Source organism: Mus caroli, unplaced genomic scaffold, assembly GCF_978045245.1.
Source record: "Mus caroli unplaced genomic scaffold, Mus_caroli_1 scaffold_13, whole genome shotgun sequence".
Classification (NCBI taxonomy): Eukaryota; Metazoa; Chordata; class Mammalia; order Rodentia; family Muridae; genus Mus; species Mus caroli.
The window spans coordinates 21,213,143-21,231,685 of NW_028227268.1; the positions used below are offsets into that span (position 1 = coordinate 21,213,143).

Below are 18,543 nucleotides of genomic sequence, written 5' to 3' on the forward strand. Positions count from 1 at the left end.
CGCCCCAGTCCCGCTGCCGCAGCCTCCACTGCCAAGGGGGGCCCTAGACTCCCGCTCCAACTATTCCAACCATCCTGAACTGGGTGGGGCGCCCGGCTCTTGGGTTCCCCTCTGCTGCCCCTCCGGGGTTGGTCTCCCCTCCTGCTCCGGTTCCTCCCTTTCTGGGGTGGGGCCAGCCAATGGCCGACGTGACTCCGGGTTTGGTCTGGGAGCCGGGCAACTCGCAGATTCCCCGCCCCACAGTTCTGGCTAGAGTCCCGGTGCGCACGGACGTGGCTCGAGTTTCCTCCGCTCTGGGCTCCTGCTCGCTGTCCAGTCTCTCGCTCCTCCTTCTCTCCCGGTCTCTCGCTCCAGTTCTACCCGGTCGGTCCCGCACGGCTCCGGGAAGCCATGGAGGATGTCACGCTCCATATCGTCGAGCGACCGTATTCCGGATTTCCCGATGCTTCCTCGGAGGGCCCGGAGCCCACCCAAGGGGAGGCGCGGGCCACGGAGGAGCCGTCGGGGACCGGCTCCGACGAGCTGATCAAGTCGGACCAGGTGAACGGTGTGCTGGTGCTGAGCCTTCTGGATAAAATCATCGGCGCCGTTGACCAGATCCAGTTGACCCAAGCCCAGCTGGAGGAGCGACAGGCGGAGATGGAGGGCGCTGTGCAGAGCATCCAGGGAGAGCTGAGCAAACTGGGCAAGGCGCACGCCACCACGAGCAACACCGTGAGCAAGTTGCTGGAGAAAGTGCGCAAGGTCAGCGTCAACGTGAAGACCGTGCGCGGCAGCCTGGAGCGCCAGGCCGGCCAGATAAAGAAACTGGAGGTCAACGAGGCGGAGCTGCTGAGGCGCCGCAACTTCAAAGTCATGATCTACCAGGTGAGCCCGCGGGGCGGACCGCGCCCAGAGCTGGGGGTACCCCCCCCCCGGGGCCCCGGCCTGGGATCCGGGTGGGGACACCCGGCTGAGGCTCGTTTCTCCGTCAGCCCGGCCTGGTGAGAGCGGTCAGGAGCTCCTCCCTCCTTCCTGTGAACCCAGCTGGAGTGGGGTTTAGGGAGTGGCAAACTCTTGGGGCTCACAGAGGGGCGCACCCTGCGCCTTCCTCTCCAGGCTCCTCCCCACGGTCTCTAACTCCTATCCGAAAAGTTAGCGGGCTAGACTTGGGAACGCTGAATGCTCCCAGCTTGTCTGTCAAACGCCTTTCCACTTGGAGGAAGTTTTTTTTTGGGAGGGGGAGAGGAGGAAAAGGGAGGGAATACCCGAGGTCCCTGGTGGTCTCTGTATACCCCTCTGTAAGCAGACACTAAAGGTGGGGCCCAGGACCTGGGGCCTCCGGCGCTGCGGGCCCGATATAGCGGGTGATTCAGGGCTCAGGCACGCAGTGGGGGGGGCGCCATGCAAGGGACACGATCGTCAGCCCCCCCCCACCCTATCCCCGCGCCCCCGCATCAACCTCGGCTAGCCATGCATGTCCCTAGGCCGCGATCTGCCCCTGGCCTCCAAGCACTTTCAGTTCCCAAGGGTCTTGCAGTGCGCGGCGCCCTTGGCGCCTGCTGGGAGCGGGTGGGGCAGGTAGGGTGGGCGTTAGGAGTGTAAGTGGGGCGGGTGGAGGTGGCGGTCTGGACGCAGTGAATCACCCCACCCCCGCATGATTGCGGGGGCCATGTCCCGAGCTGTGAAGGTGCTGGTGGGTGGAGGCTGCCGCACTCCACGGGCTCCGCCCGTTGCATTCTTTGCACCTTTCTGGGTTCTTCCAGCCTCGCTACAACTGTGATAATCTTAACCCCTAAAGCATCTGAAAGTCTCAGTGCAGTGCAGATTTGTCCCTGCGCTCCCCATCCCTGACCCCCTTGAGAGTAAGGCTGAGCTGAGTGTGGAATTAGTGCTCTTTCTCTGGGAGGGATTGTGCTGAGCTCTGCGTCCTCCTGCTTGGGCCTAATTGATGCTTCTACTCCTAAGAGGAGTGAGGGTTGTAGGGTTAGTTTATGCTCCTGAAGGGAATGGAAACAAACAAACAAACAAAAAACCCGAGTTTTCCCACGTGCTCTACTTTCAAGGATCTTTGTAATGGAGCTGTGATCACCAAGCTCAGAGACTTTCTTGATTAAGATGCCCCAGAGTAACCATGTGATGTGAGATGAGGACCTTCGCTTAGTTTCCCTAAGAGTGACCATGAGTGATGCAGAGGGGACAGTGTCTGGGGAAGAATGGAGCAGACCATATATTCTTGGAATCCTTGGTGGTAGGCCAGAGGCAGAACAGGCCTGCTCCCAGCTCCTGCCTCTACATACTGCTGAGGTACTCTCTCAAGGGGCCTGCAAAAAGCTTTGCCCGGCTGGTGTTTACCCGGGGCCCCATCATTCCAGAGGCCAAAGCAGCCTGGGACATATAACACAACCCAGTCTAAAACAAACAAAAAAAAGGCTTTGCGTCTCCCATTTATAGCACCCGCTGGGTAGGAGAACAGTGTTTACTTAGAAAGCCGTTTCCACTCAGTCTAACTGCGTGGAAGCAGGAGGTGTGGGTCCTGTGGGTTGTTTTTGAGACCGGTGTGGCCCTTGCCACACAGGTGATGTTTAGGGAAAGAGAAGTAAGCTAGCTCTCTCCTTCTGTGCTTGTCACAAAGAACTTGGACAGGTGACTTTCTCATTTTAAATGTACCAGGTTATGCAGTCTGGGGACATTCTCAACCTGGAGGTAAACCTCCCCAGGCTGAGGAGGGTGATTCAGAGAGAAAGGACAAGTGTTGAGTGGGTGGACGACTTCTCTGCTGTGGTCATCCTCCTCTCTGTTCTGTTCCATCTTCAGCCTTTGACAGTCATCACTATCTGACCAGTGCGGTGGGGTGGGGCACGCACTAGATGGCTTTGACTATATCTGAAACACCAAGCCAGTGAGTGAGGAGGGAAGAATTAAGGGAGAGTGGCTTGGGACTGGGGGTGGAGAGATGGCTCAGTCATAAACAGCACTGGGTGCCCTTCCAGCGAACCAGTCACCCCCATGATGGCTAACAACAATCTAACTCCAGTTCCAGGGGGTTCAACACCCTCTTCTGCCTCAGCAAGGGTGCTGCACACATGTTCTGCACAGACATGAATACAGGCAAAACACCCATACGCAAAATTTAAAAAATAAATAAATCTCAAAAGAAAGAAGTGTCCCTGTCACTTCAGTGACAGGGACAAGCTCAGAGGTAAGGACCCAGCTTCCAGGACATGGGATGGGGCTCAGAGTTGCAAAACATCCCTGAGCTGTCCCAAGGATGTTCCAGGGGGGGGGGGGGCTGGGGGGTGGAGCCTCCCATGTTGGAGGAAAGCAGCCTCTTCTCCCGGGTCTGCAGAGGTCCACGGTCTGAGAAAAGAATAGGGTAAAAATAGCCCTGTGTCTTGGCAAGCCTAATAGGGAAGACTGGGGGCGGCAGAGTTTATGGGAAACTCAGGATAAGGAGATGGCCAGGCAGAGAGAGCAAGGAAGGCAGGGGTTGGGAGTGGGGGGGGGGGCACCGACTGGAAAAGGGCTCCCAGATGATATGAGTTTTTAGAGGGAAAGCAGAAAGGAGATTCTATGTTCCCCCTCTAGGTGTGGGAAGTCTTGATATGGCAAAAGGGATACCGTAGAAGACGGAACCCAAGGATCTGGGTGTCTTAGTGCTGGGATCAGGATGTCTGGCCACCCATGCCGTATTCCTGGTGTGGGGATCCCGAATGTGGCTATCAACAAAAGCAAGTGGTTTGGCGTCTCATTCTGTCCTATAGGGTAAGAGTTAGAGGCAACAGCTAGTGAAGGGGAGATTCTTTTGTTATTATTATTTTGTTTTGTTTGAGACAGAACTTTTTGCTTGCTTGTTTCTTTCTTTCTTTTTGTGCAGCTCTGGCTGTTCTGGAACTCCCTCTGTAGACCAGGCTGGCCTCAAATTCAGAGATAGATCCACCTGCCTCTGTCTCCAGAGTGCTACCATTAAAGGTGTGTGCCACCACTACTGGGCAGGGTAGTGAAGTCTAAAAGTTGTAGACTGAGGGCCTCTGGGAAGCCTGGGTAATTTGTGCAGATGGAGGCGGCTGAAACATGGTGCAACCCAGGAGAGCTGAAATCCACACAGCCACTCTTACAGTGAAGAGTCTGACACTTCCAGCTCTAGATTAGAATCTAGAAGGCAAGACAAAATGGAAACAAAGACTTTCTTGACATTGTAACCTTTCCAAGCTCAAGTGCCCTAGGCAAAGTGATTTACCATTGCCCTCTATCCCCCAAAGGTGGGCTAGTTTGGATGAGGCAAGGCTGATACCCTTTGGATTTGCTCCACTGCCTGGGGAGAGGACCCAGAAGCCTTGAGGAGATCAGATTACTCACAGACACTAAAGGAGAGGACAGTATGGCTGGAATGAGGGTTTGCTGGCTTCTCCTCAAAATTTCACCAGCCTTTAATTCCTTCCTTCCTGTGCTCCTGGTGGATCACGGGTACCTTTCTCTAGAAGAACCCTAAACCTTTATCTAAAAGTACTTGCAGCTTGTTGCTACGCTCCCTTTTACCCCCTTAGCCTCATCCCTGTGGCGTGTGTCTACCAAGCCTAACTGATGGCTTTGGGCTGTTTTTCTTGGTCGTGCAATCCAAAGCAGACAAGGGTATTTTTAGGGGCATTCCCAGGACTGAAGGAAATCTTACTATCTGCCCACCTACCTCCCCGTTTTAAAAGTCAGACCTGACTATTGTAAAAGTCAAAGTTAAAAAGGCGGGACAAGGGTATAAAGCCAGCAGCTGGCAGCAAGAGGGGACAGGGTAGTACGCCACTAAGCAGCAGTCTCAGAGATGAGGGGAGGGCGGCCTGTTCCCGGAGCTTAGGTGGGGTAGCAAAGCTAAATGCAACACCATCTGTGTGAATATTTCATCCGTCTGTGGCTCTGGCCCTCTGAGTTCGAAGATAACCAGCTTCATCCTCTCCATTGTGTGTCTTAGGAAGCTGGGGCCCAGACCAGGGGAAGTTACATGCTTATTGTCACTTAAGCGATGAGGTCACGTTAAAACTGGGGCCAGCTGAGTGTGGTAGTGCATAGCTGGCCTCCAAGCTCTCTGGACGCTATGGAAGCAAGATTGTGAGTTTGAGATCAGCCTGGGCTACTTAGGGAGACCCTCTCAAAACAACAACCACCACCCCAAACCAGCAAACAGGGGACAGGACTCTCACTTTGTTGGCTGGGGTACTGGCTTACAGCCCTGGGATCCATTTCTAGCACCACATAAATTAGCTGGGTGGCCATGTGCCTGTAATCTCGGTACTCAGGCAAGTGGAGGCAGGAGGATTAGACGTTTCAAGGTCCCTCTCAGCTACATAGCCTGTTTGAGGTCAACCTGAGCTACAGGAGACACTGACTGGGCAAACTGGGTAAGAACCTGGGTCTGTTGCTCCTTATTGGGGTGCTGTGGGGTGTGTGTGTGTGTGTGTGTGTGTGTGTGTGTGTGTGTGTGTGCAGACACATGTGCTATGTTGGTTACAAGTGGCCAACTGGCCAACTGTGGAGTATTGATGGCCATTAGTGGCTGAAATAGAAGCAAAGACTGGTTACCCAGACACAAGAGAGCAAGGGGGAGAAGTTCCTGGGGTAAGGAGTAAGCTCCAGGCCAGCCAGGGGTGTCCCTGGCTTAGGCGTCCTTTCTAGGAGAGTCATTTTCCACCCACCTCCCTGATGTTCCTGTCTCTTCCCCGGACTCTGCAGGCTGGGACCTGTTGCTGCCTTGGAGTTTTACATGCCTTACTGAACATCGCTATTGTCTGAGTCTGCTGTTTCCCCAACTGTCCCTCTCCCAAGTTCAAGAGTGTGAGCTCTGGAGAGGGTTGGAAGCTAGCTGCCCCTGGGAACCCCGTAGGCCCACCTGTTCTGAAGACAGCTTGATTTTAGATTCTGATTTCTCTCTGTGTTATAGTGTCTGATAGTCTAAGCCCTGGAGAGCAAAAGAAGCACAAGGTAGAAACGCAGCCAAAAGGGGAGTAGCCAGAGTGTCCCTCTTGTATGCCTGTCCCTTTTCTGATCCAGGGTGGCACCCAGGCATGCCCACCCTGCCTTGGGGAATAAGAAGAAGGAAGGGAGTGTGTGTTTCTTCTACTCAGATGAGCCTTCCTGCTAGGATTTACCAACTGGTCTCAAACACAGTCCTTCTCCATGCCTGTCGAGCTCTCTCCCCTTTCTCTCCAGCCCCTCAGTAGCCATGACCGGCTCCTGCAGAACAGTGGCATGACAATGGAGGGTGTGAACCAAAGGAGAGGACCAAGGAACATTCTAGAAGACAGGAAGGAGATGGAAGGGGGTTCCGTTGAAGCTGTGTTTATTAATTCATGGGCTTGGGTTCGTCCCACCCCTTCCAGCCCTAGGGCCCTCCTAAAGAAGCGTTTCAAATATGTTTTTGGCACACCCTAGTTCATTCCGGGGCCTCTCCCTCTTCAACCAGACCCCACTCTGCGTGCCACAGAGGCCTTCTTTCTGTCAATCTCCCTGCATCCATCCCAAGTGCCATTTAAACCCCTTTTCCTCATCTTAGCCCAAGAAGAAGCCGAATGCACCCTCTGGCCCAGCCACGCCCAAGATCGTGCCTCTTGACCTCCTGCCTGAGACTGAGCCCTTTCACCTGAAGCCTGAATCAGTGTCTGACCGCCCAGCCTTTGAGCAGATGCCCAATCCACTACCCTATTACCCAGAGCCTGGGCTCCGATCCACCCCAGAAGAGCCAACGGCTGGTGGGAGTATCTAGGATCTCCTGGGACACAGGGCCCGCTGGGCACAGGGTGTCCCTCCTGGTTCCTATTGGCTCTTCATTTGATGAAAGTCAGTGCCTTCATGGCCTGTCCTTTCAAGCTGTTGTCCATTATGGGCTGGCAATGGGTGTTGGAAAATGCTTGTATTCTGCAGTGCTCTGGCAAATGTTTTGTGTGTGTGGTGGGGTCGGAGGGTGAAGAGGGGGGTTCTCCCCTCCTTGGGTGGTGGTGGGGATGTTTTGCTCTCCCAGTGCTACAGATGGACCCTAGAACTCCCTGCTTGCTAAGCAAATGCTCGACCACAGAATGGAACCCCCTTTGATTTCTCTTTAAATTGTGGCTCGCCCAGCACCAGACTTGAGCTGCACCCGAAGGCTGCCTTGCATGAAGCTGCATGAAACTGGGTGTGTCTTCTGGTTCTCGCTTCCCTGCCCCCTCACGCCCTACCCCTTAGGGACTGGCCAGCTTGGCTCCAAGCCTCTTTGGAGGTGGGGGGGCCTTCATGAGGCCCAGGCCTGGGAGTTGTTCCGTGCCCTCTTCACCCACTCCCTGTAGCTGAGGAAAACATTTATGCTTACTTTTTTTTCTCGTTTTCTTTTAGAAAATGTTTTGCAAAGGGATCCCTTATGTTTGCCAGATCCTACCTTGGGTGGGGCACCCCAAAGCTGCCAGCTCAGAGAGGCCCGAAGGGAGGACATTTTAGCTGCCTCCACGCACACAGCTTCTCTGCTTGTCTTCTCTTCCTTTCCCTACGGTCATCGCCCTCACGAACCATTGAAGATTTTTTTCCCCCCATCTACCTCCCTCGTGAAAATTTAATACTATAGATACGCTGTGTGATTGTTTATGGAACGGGGTTCTTTGGAGCCGTCCTAAATAACAGAGGCCCTGCCACCTTCCTGAGAGTCAGTTCTATTCCTCTTGGGAACAATGCCCTTGTTGCTGAGGGAGCTATAGAGAAAGCACCTTCTTGCCTTATCTGGGTAACCCGAAGCAGAGGTCTTGGGCTTTTAGGACTCTCCTTTCATTTCTTCTTCATAGCGCATCTTCTGTGCCACAATGTAGCCTCTTCTCTGTGCTCTCCAGTGTCTTTCTCGGTAGAGTGGAGACAGAACTGGTTAGCACTGAGTCAAGAGAAGCTCTTACCCCCAGCTGGCTGATATTTGGCCTTCTCTCTAACAAATATAAAATGCCAAGGGCATAGTGGGTGCTCAGTTACAATATAATCTATCTTTTTTGTTTCTTTTCCTGAGACAGGGTTTCTTTCTCTGTGTAACAGCCCTAGCGGTCCTGGAACTCTCTCTGTAGACCAGGCTGGCCTCGAACTCACAGAGATCCACCTACCTCTGCCTCCTGAGGATTAAAGGTGTGCGCTGCCATGCCCAGCAGATTATAATCTTATAGTGACATTTCTAAGCCAGAAGATTTTACTTTCTGCAGCAGGGTTGGGAGGTGAAGTGTAAGTAGTGGGAAGCTCCCCGAGGGCCTCTTTACCTCTGGCCTGGCCTGGTGCCTTCCTGGCTTGGGGAACAAGCTATGTGTGCTTGGCAGGGGCTGGGGAAGCCGTGCATGCTTTTGTTCAGACCTGGTCATTAAAGGTAACCCTGGAAACCAAGCCTGTTGGGAGTGGTGGTTTTGTTTAATAAAAAACGGGAAATTGGAACAAGCAGAACCCTCCCTTCTTGCTTTTCACAAGGACGCTCCATTGGCCTAATCACTCTGCCAGATCCGCGGGAGTGAGACAAAGGTGCCTGGCCTGGGTGCCCAGAGTAAGGGGAGCTGCATTTGGATTGTGTTGCTGGCTGTTGTAGCAACCGACAGACTGGGTGGGCCCAACACAGCACTCCAAGGCCGTGAGTCATGAGGGAAGCCTGGCTTGGAAATGGGGGTGGAAACGAGAAATCCATTAATGGAGGGAAAAGTTAACGGTGATGTGGTGTGTTCAGAGCCAGCCTATAGGACGTCGTGCAGGGACTCAGGCCAAGTTCTTCCTTGCCCGGCTCCCAGCCTTCCAGCCAGAAGATGGTGCCACTGGTAGAAGCCATCAGTCCCAGGGAAGCCCATCATGAAGAGGGTTACATTTCCTAGGCACTTTTCTTGGAAAATCCCAGGCATAAACTCCTCCTCCCTTGGACCACTCCCCAACAATGGAAGTTGATCTATCTATCTATCTATCTATCTATCTATCTATCTATCTATCTATCAAAGCCTGTGGTGTTCTCCTTAGCCTTATTTCCTTCCTTCCTTCCTTCCTTCCTTCCTTCCTTCCTTCCTTCCTTCCTTCCTTCCTTTCTTTCTTTCTTTCTTTCTTTCTTTCTTTCTTTCTTTCTTTCTTCCTTTCTTTCTTTCTTCCTTTCTTCCTTCCTTCCTTCCTTCCTTCCTTCCTTCCTTCCTTCCTTTCTTTCTTTTTTTTTTTTTCGAGACAGGGTTTCTCTGTGTAGCCCTGGCTGTCCTGGAACTCACTCTGTAGACTTGGCTGGCCTCGAACTCAGAAATCCGCCTGCCTCCGCCTCCCAAGTACTAGGATTAAAGGAATGCGCCACCACGCCCAGCTTAGCCTTATTTTCTGAGCTCAGCTGGCAAAGACCTTTATCTAGAAACTAGAGGCCAGAAAAACCAGCTAGCTCCATCTTCAGGGGTTAGGGTGGGACAGGAGGAGAGTCACAGGAGTAGGGTGGGGGTGGGGCAGGGATTTGTCCTCCAGGAACTGAGACTTTTTCCTACCTTTTATTCCATTCATATTGTGGGATTGTGGGACCTTATTAAAAGTGTGTGTGTGTGTGTGTGTGTGTGTTCTTTTCCACTCTTTTGTGAGATATGGATAGGCTTTCAGTCTGGGGCGTAAGAGGTGAAAAAAAAATTTTTTTTAAACAGGGTCTTACTGTGTGTAGTCCAGGCTGGCTTGGATCTCACTTTATAAACCTGGCTGGCTTTGAATTCACAGAGATCCACCTGCCTCTGCCTCTCAAGTGCTGAGATCAAAGACCTGCAAATACACCACCAAGCCTGGCCCAAGAGAATCTATCTATCTATCTATCTATCTATCTATCTATCTATCTATCTATATCTATATAGGTACTACACGTGAATCTGAGTTGAGAGGCATGGAAAAGGTGGCAGAGGGTTTCATCCTAGGCAGTCCTAAAATGATGTGTATGATGTCAGTCTTTTATTATTATTATTATTAGGTATTTATTTAATTTACATTTCCAATGCTATCCCAAAAGTCCCCCACACCCTCCCACACCCACTCCCCCACCCACTCACTCCCACCTCTTGGCCCTGGTGTTCCCCTGTACTGAGGCATATAAGGTCTGCACGACCAATGGGCCTCTCTTTCCATTGATGGCCGACCAGGCCATCTTCTGATACATATGCAGCTAGAGACATGAGCTGGGGGGGGGGGGTGTTAGTTCATATTGTTGTTCCACCTATAGGGTTGCAGATCCCCCCCCCCCCCCGTGTCAGTCTTGATAGAAGTCTCTGGGCACAGACAAGATGATTGCAAGAGACTTAAAGGGTACTACTGAAGTCAGAAGGAATGCTGGGAGAGGCTGGGGCCTTCCTACACTCAGTACAAGGAAAGCATCCCTTCAGCGCCTCAGTGAATAAGAGGCAAAGGGATGGCACATGCCCTAGGATTCCAATGGCAGGACTAAGCCCCATTTGTGGCAGGTGGAGACTACAAATCCCAGCATGCCCTGTGCTCTGGCTACCTTGCCTGCTGGGAGGTGTAGTAGTGTAATAGATAGCATGAGATGGCTTGGTGCCCGACAGAACTGGTGCCCAGTTGGGAGACGAAGTGGAGACGGTATTCCCTTTTTGTTCCTGCTAATGTTATTGACAAGGAGGGAAGGAAGTTGGGAGGAGGTGTTCCTAGTTTCTAGTGTAAACCAGGAAACCCTAGGGAGGGAATAGGAAAGGGATTGGGGATGGGGAAGGGATTTCTGTAGCAGGTGGTATAAAGATTTCATGTAGCCTATGAATAGATGTGTGTGTCTCTGTGTATCCTTTTCGTGTGTGTGTGTGTGTCTGTTTATGGGAAGAATTTATGTTGTTTTCTCAGGAGATGGGATTTTCTTATAATTCTGGAAACTGGCCTGGAAAAAACATTTTGGAAAAAATGTGCCCTTCTCCCTTATTCCTCGGACTTAAATACCTAAAACGAGTCTGGGCCATTTCCGGATCTCCCATTGATGATCTGGGTCAGACTTGTTTCTGTTCTGTGTGCACCCACAACTACTCTTTGGTAGTGGTATGTTGGGGGAACCGTAAAATGATGAACTGTTGATCGCAAGTCAGGTTATTAACAAATGTCCACAGACTCAAGACTAGGACTGGTGCTAGGGTCTCTGAGAGGAAGAGAGTGGCTAGCTTAGAGTTCTAGAGTTATAGGCAGTCCTGGATGGGTAAACCAGCCTCCCCATGCCTGGCTCTTTAAACTCTGGCCTGGGAAACAAGACAAGACTAGAATAGTCGCCCTCCCTTCTATTCCAGGGCAGAGAAAACAGAACCAGAAGAAATGTTCAGACTGGGGAGAAAACAGATCCTTGGAGTTCTGCCAGTATGAGAAAGTCAAAGATGGAAATGGTCTGCTGTAGGCAGAGCTCTCCTTCCCCCAAACTGGTTAAAATCCCGAGAACAAACTTCCATTACTTTAGCTTAAAGCTACGCCGCCGGTTTTGGGGCGGGGGGTGGGTGGGTGGAGGTCGGCTTTGTACCTATCCCCTGGAGGCTTCAACTTCTAAACTCTCCCAAACTGTTTTGTTTTTGTCCTGTTTGGGACAGTGCGTAAGTTAGGGCACCAGAGGGCGCTCTGCTATCTCCAAAAGTTAAGCAGTCTCTTCCGAAGAAGTCACAGCGGTTTAACGCAATCACAGTGGTAGCCATAGTGTGTAAGGGTTTGAGGGTCCCTGGGAATATTTAGTGTAATCATAATGGTGATCAGTTTCTGACCCGAAGCTTTGCTCTCTCCGCGTGCTGTCTGTATAAGGACCATTCGACAGACTGACTGGTCGTGACCAGTTCCATACCAGACACTGGGGTGTTCGAGAGTGAACAAGTCTAGTGGATTTCATCCTCACCACATAGGTACCCCCGTGCTCTGCCCAGAATCGCCAGCACCCTATTCAGCTTCACCAGGGGTCCCATCCAGCCCTCGCTCTGCCCTTTCCAGTGGCAATTCTCATCTCTGCTCTGTTCTCCTCTTAGGATGAAGTCAAGCTGCCGGCCAAACTGAGCGTCAGCAAGTCGCTGAAAGAGTCGGAGGCACTGCCTGAGAAGGAGGGTGATGAGCTGGGCGAGGGCGAGCGGCCCGAGGATGACACCGCGGCGATCGAGCTGTCGTCCGACGAGGCGGTGGAGGTGGAGGAGGTGATCGAGGAGTCCCGCGCCGAGCGCATCAAGCGCAGCGGCCTGCGGCGCGTGGACGACTTCAAGAAGGCCTTCTCCAAGGAGAAGATGGAGAAGACCAAGGTGCGCACGCGCGAGAACCTGGAGAAGACGCGCCTGAAGACCAAAGAGAACCTGGAGAAGACGCGGCACACGCTGGAGAAGCGCATGAACAAGCTGGGCACGCGCCTGGTGCCCGTGGAGCGACGAGAGAAGCTGAAGACATCGCGGGACAAGCTGCGCAAGTCCTTCACGCCCGACCATGTGGTGTATGCGCGCTCCAAGACCGCTGTCTACAAGGTGCCGCCCTTCACCTTCCACGTCAAGAAGATCCGCGAGGGCGAGGTGGAGGTGCTGAAGGCCACGGAGATGGTGGAGGTGGGTCCCGAGGACGACGAGGTTGGCGCGGAGCGCGGCGAGGCCACTGACCTGCTGCGCGGGAGCAGCCCTGACGTGCACACGCTGCTGGAGATCACCGAGGAGTCGGACGCCGTCCTGGTGGACAAGAGCGACAGCGACTGAGCAGGACTCGCAGGGCTCTGCCCTGGAGGCCGGCGCCCGACCCTGCGGCCCCCTGATCCCCCACCCCTGCCCACATCGCCTTTCCCTTTTCAAACTTTCTCTTTTGCATTCTAAGCCCCAGTCTGGTTGGGCTTTTTTTTTTTTTTTAAACCGGGGAGGGGGGATACCCCCCCCCCCGAAGAGCAGCCCTCCAAAGCACAGGCCTTAGACCGACGGGAGGTGGTCTCTCACCAGCGACAGCCTCAATTTGGACACAGTCTGGGTAGGATATGGGAAGAATGACCCATGCCCTGGTTGTCTTGGTCCAGGATGCTTTTCTTATCTCCCTAGTTAGGCCCCTCGGCCCCTCCCCAACACAGCTTCATACTCAGCTGCACCACCCTGCTTCCTGAGCTGTTTCTCCTTTTCCTCACCCTGGGAGACTTCAAAGCCCAAATTTCTGCAAGAGGAAAGAGCAAATCCTAAAGACAACCCTTGTAGGGGCAGCTTTCTAGTGCCAGCTTGCTCTCCCAGAGAGGCTGAGGCAGGAGACTTGTAAGTTCAAGGCCTGCCTGGGCTGCAGAGTGAGCTCAAAGCCAGCATGAGCAATTTAGCCAGATGCAGTTTCAAAATAAGAGGTGGCGGGGGTGTATCACTGATAGAGCCCTTGCTTAGAAGGAGAGGGTGGGAAATCCAAAGTTCCACGAAGATAAAAGAAGAGACCTTTGCCCAGAGGTGGCCCACTGGAAGACCTGAGGGTCTTTGGAGGAACCTAAGGCAATAGGGTGAGGTAAAGGCAGAGTGTTTGGTGGATAAAGGTCCCACCAAAATAAGCAGAAGGTGGGTAGAGCCTGGGAAAGGGTGGTAGGTGTGTGGGGAGAGGGGCATATTTACAAAGCTACAAAACCTGCACATAGGAGCACGTGAGTATTCTTTGGAAAGAGAGAGGAAGATAGAAGAGGGTTGAAATGGAATTAGAAAGAAATGCCCTTGTTAACAACACAAAGAAATTCAAGATGAGAGTCCCACTTTGGTAGGATCTCAAGACAGCAGGGCAGCTTCCGGGTCAGGAGGGCAGTCAGTTTTAGAAAGTGTGTTCCAAAGAGAGGTAAGCCTGATTGGATTCTCTCTTCCAGAATCTAGAAACTGCCTTCTGGGAAGCCTTGTTTTCCAAGCCCGGAAAATTAGGGTTCCAGCAGGGGGCAGCAGCGAGTTGTGGAGAGCTGGCAGCTGGGGAAAGCAAGGTGCCTCTGGAGCCGAGATCCCTAGCTGGAAGCTGGAGCCGCAGGGCCGGCTGGCTTGCCCACCCTAACTCCCTCTCAGCTGCTTCTACCATGGATCTTTCTCTAATGTGAAACTGTAGCGCTTGCCAAGACCCCCCTGTGTTCCTTGCCTTTGGGGGCACCTTTACCTGAAAGTTGGGGAGAGTGGGGTGCTGCTTCTTGTCCAAGGCTTGATTTCTTATAGTTACTGACCAGGTTTTCTCCTGAGGACACATTTGTTCCCCCTTTAATGGATGATCAGGAGCAGACAACACCTCCCCCAATTGATAGCTACAGGCTACTTCCTTCTCCCCACCTATATGTATTCCCTGCTTCTTAGAATTGTAGCTCATTGATATTTTGGGGTGGGGGTGGGGAATGAAAGCCACAAACCTTTTATACAATACAAAGCTTTGCTTCTTATTTTTTATTTTTAATTTTCTTTTTTTTTTTTTTTCTTGGTCCCCTTCCCTCCTCTGAATGATTGGAGACAGAGAAGCTGAGGAGGGCGGGCAAGTGTAGGATGAGGCCCCCCTGTGCTGATGGGCTAATGTTGTGGGCAGATGCAGTTTCCTGTGGGCTCTAGGGGAGTCCCTTGAGTTGCTGTGTTCTGGTGAGCAGCCGGACCAATAAACCTGCTTTTCTAAAAGGATTTGTGTGAGGTTATATTGTCCAAACCAGTTGCTGAGGGTGTGGTAGGACTAAGGGAAACCAGGAGTGAAGGGGGGAAAGAAGAGGGGAGAAGGGAGAGAGGAAGGGAGGGAGGGAGCTTCCTAGAGTGGGACTGGGGTTGCAGAGGTAGATAACAATAGCCAAAATATTGAGCATTCTCCGCTGGAACACTTCTTTGTTTGTTTGTTTTTTTTAAGATTTATTTATTTATTATATGTAAGTACACTGTAGCTGTCCTCAGACACTCCAGAAGAGGGAGTAAGATCTTGTTACAGATGGTTGTGAGCCACCATGTGGTTGCTGGGATTTGAACTCCTGACCTTCGGAAGAGCAGTCGGGTGCTCTTACCCACTGAGCCATCTCACCAGCCCCCATTGGAACACTTCTTAACTTTGTGTTGTACGGTTGTTTGCTTGACCTGGTAGTGCCCTGAGGTAGATCCCATCATTACTTTCAGAGCATAGGAAACAGTGCTAAGGTCATACAGCATGCAAGTGGCCAAACTGTCTGGCTGCACCAACTGTTTAAAGGTTGAAGTCGGCAGTCTGGCTCCTGCCTGGATCTACTTCCCCACGGCCAGGGCCTTATCCTCCAGATGTGTTCCTCCACCCCAGTCAGAGGCCTGGAGGAGAATGGGGATGAGAGGCCACCCCAGAGGACTGCACATGAGAGAAAGAACAGGTGTACATCCACGCACCCGTTGTACTCACACATCAGTATTCATGCTCCAGCAACCCTGTGTTAAGCATCTATTTTGTTGTCTGGCCACCTCTCCTTGGACCAAATGTACCCTGCCTGCAAGTGATGAATTTCCTGGAACAATGGGGTTTTTGACATCCTGTGGGTTCTGACTGTCTCAGAATCTCAGGAAGGATGTCCCTTGGAAAAGTAATGCCATTTCTGAGGCTGCACTCCACCCTTATGCTACTACCTCAAACAGGCTGAGTTCTTACGAGCTGCACGTACATTCCTCTATGCGTGCCTCCAGCAGCAGTGTCCACAGGGCTAGAGTTCTAAGTCCTCCGTAAAGGGTTGGCTTCCCACCAAAAGAAATGGATATTGATACTGAAAATTCAGAGCCTCCCAGCCGTTCATGCTCCCATCTTCCAGGAGACACAAACCAAGGGTATCTTCTACCAACTGGTCATCGGCATTAATTCCAACAGTTACACTGAGACGATCAAATAGGGACACTATCTGCCAAGGGATACTGTTAATGTCACTATGGATCTACGAAGTCCCTTTACAGACTCAAATTGAGTTAGCAGATCTCTTTATAACACCTTCCAAGGCCTTGTTTATTTATTTATTTCTCCTTCAAGTCCTTTTTTTGTTTGTTTGTTTGTGCATTCATGTGTGTACCTGAATGTGGTGTGTGTGTGTGTGTGTGTGTGTGTGTGTGTGTGTGTGTGTGAAGGCTGGAGGATTAACCTCTTGTACCATCCTCGAAAATCCTATTCACGATATTTGAGGCAGGGGGGTCTCTCTCTGGCCTGGGGCTCACTAGTCAGGCTCAGCTAGAAGCCACTGCCTCTCCAGTGGTGGGATTTTTTTTTTTTTTTTTTTTGAGACAGGGTTTTCTGTGTAGCCTTGGCTGTCCTGGAACTCACTCTGTAGACCAGGTTGGCCTTGAACTCAGAAATCCGCCTGCCTCTGCCTCCCGAGTGCTGGGATTAAAGGCGAGCGCCACCATGCCCGGCTCCAGTGGTGGGATTCTGAATGATGTCCCTCTAGCAGGCATCTGTGTGAGTGCTGAGCGCTGAGGGCTGAGCTGTGCAGAGCACCTGGAGCTTACTATTGCTTTTCCTAGACCCCTTTTGGTTTTTATTTACTTTTTTTTTTTTTTGAGACAGCCTTACTGTATGTATGTGTATCAGCAAGTTACTTCATTACACACACACACACACACACACACACACACACACTCCTGGCCACTGCTCATAATAACCTTAAAACTCTGGCCCCTGCCTCAGTTTTTGCTGCTTCTCAACATGGTGAGGAGACTGCTGGACAAAGAGGAACCATTTCCAGGCCTATGGGTCTCTGCTTGGGCTCCTCACCATCTCTGGAAGGGCATCTACATTTTTCCCTCCCTCCCTCCCTCCCTCCCTCCCTCCCTCCCTCCCTCCCTCCCTCCCTCCCTCCCTCCCTCCCTCCTTCCCCCTTCCTCCCTCCCTCCCTCTCCCTCCCTCCCTCCCTCCCTCCCTCCCTTCCTTGCTTCTGCTCCAGACAGGGTTTTTCCATATAGCCACGCTGACCTCTAACTCAGATCTGCCTGCCTCTGCCTAAAAGCATGTCACCATAACCCCTGCATGCGTGAGTCCCTCTGTTTGTTTGTTTGTTTTTGTTTTTGTTTTCAGTAGTACTAGAAGTGGAACTAGTTCTAGCGTGTGGGACATCACACATGTTAGGCAAGTGCCCTACCACTGAACCACACTCTGAGACTTCATCTTTCCTCTTACATCAACCTCTTTTTAAAAGATTTTTTATGTGTGTGAACCTTTATGAGTTTATATGTAGCATGTGAATGCAAAAGCCCTCAGAGGTTTTAAAAAAAAATATCAGATTCCCTGGAACTGGAGTTACAGATGGTTGTGAGCTGCCCAGGTTCTCTGCAAGCAAGCAAGCATGCACGCATGCGTAACCACTGAGTCTCTTCCCGAGTGCCATCTTAGTCATAGTCATCACCTCAGACAGCCCTCAGAGCTTCATATTAGTAAACATTGATTGATTGGATAAACTTTAAAGATCTTTGTCTTGTAAGTGTTGTGAATTCATCTCTGAAAACAAACAGGCAAGATGCTTACGTTGAAAATAACCCAGAGAATTTCCAAAATAGAAAGCTCCCAGACTCAGCGTTGGCTCAGCGGTTGGGAGAGTGTACTGCTCTTGCAGAGAGGTTGAGTTTGGCTCCTAGCGTCTACGTTGGGTGCCTCATGCCTACCTCTAACTTCAGCTGCAGTAGGGCCTCTAGCCACATAAAGCACTTGCCTGCATATGCAATATCCATACACAAGGGCACATATATTATATAATATAAACCAATTACCTGATGTTCATCCAGAGGACCTGGGTTCAATTCCCAGCACTTATGTGACAGTTCACAACCATCTGTGACTCTAGTGCCAGGGAATCTGATGCTCTATTCTGGTCTCTGAGATGTGCGCATGGTGCACATACATATATACATCCACACATCCATCCATCCATACATACATACATACATACATACACATACTTGCAGGCAACACACATATATGCATAAATAAAAATGAAATGAAATAAAATGAATAAGCAAATAGATCTCTACGGGGAAAAACTCCCCTCAAATAAGTTCATATGTAATTGCTATCATACCAGTTTCTGATAAAATATAGCCAGAAATATAGCTCTCTTGTTTCTTTTCCTGTGTTCCAATGCATTTATCTGTAAATAAGACACATGCTTTCTATGTGGTGGTGAAGATGATGGCCAGCAGCTGCAGGCTTATGGCCTAAGAACTGAGCATTCCTGGGGAGGGGTCTGCTTCTGCTACAAGGTTAGATGGGATGCTTGTTGGCCCCTTTGGGTTTTCTGTGCCTCTGGAAATAGGGATCATGTGATCAGTTCTAGACTCCCTTCCTCCCAACCTAAAACATGGACTGAAGAGTGAGGTGACTAGGTGTGGTGACCCATGGCTGTTATCTCAGTACTCTGGAGGCCCAGACAGGAGGATCTCAAGGTAGATCTTTGCCTGGGCTATGTAAGCAAGTTCAAGACCAGCCTAAGCAACTTAATGAAAATCAATCTCTCTCTCTCTCTCTCTCTCTCTCTCTCTCTCTCTCTCTCTCTCTCTCTCTTTTTCCTTCCTTCTCTGCTTCCTCCTCCTCCTCCTCCCTGTCTTGTTCCTTTAGAGACAGGGTTTCTCTCAGTAACAGCCTTGGCTGTCCTGGAACCCTTTCTGTAGACCAGGCTGACCTCAAACTCAGAGATCTGCCTGTTTC

At 51.4% G+C, this 18,543-nt stretch overlaps 1 protein-coding gene across 2 annotated transcripts; it reads left to right on the forward strand.

The window, feature by feature from the left end:
• The first annotated feature begins 233 nt into the window (after window positions 1-233).
• On the forward strand, window positions 234-14,537 carry Cavin1 (caveolae associated protein 1). Of its 2 annotated transcripts, none has more exons than XM_021176547.2 (2): window positions 234-867; window positions 11,946-14,537. In XM_021176547.2, the coding sequence occupies exons 1-2, from the start codon at window positions 391-393 to the stop codon at window positions 12,645-12,647; spliced, it is 1,179 nt and encodes a 392-aa protein (XP_021032206.1). In that variant the 5' UTR covers window positions 234-390; the 3' UTR covers window positions 12,648-14,537. The 2 variants fall into 2 exon arrangements, with proteins under 2 accessions (XP_021032206.1, XP_029339896.1); XM_029484036.2 differs by lacking the exon at window positions 11,946-14,537 and adding an exon at window positions 6,521-6,908.
• The last annotated feature ends 4,006 nt before the right edge of the window (window positions 14,538-18,543 follow it).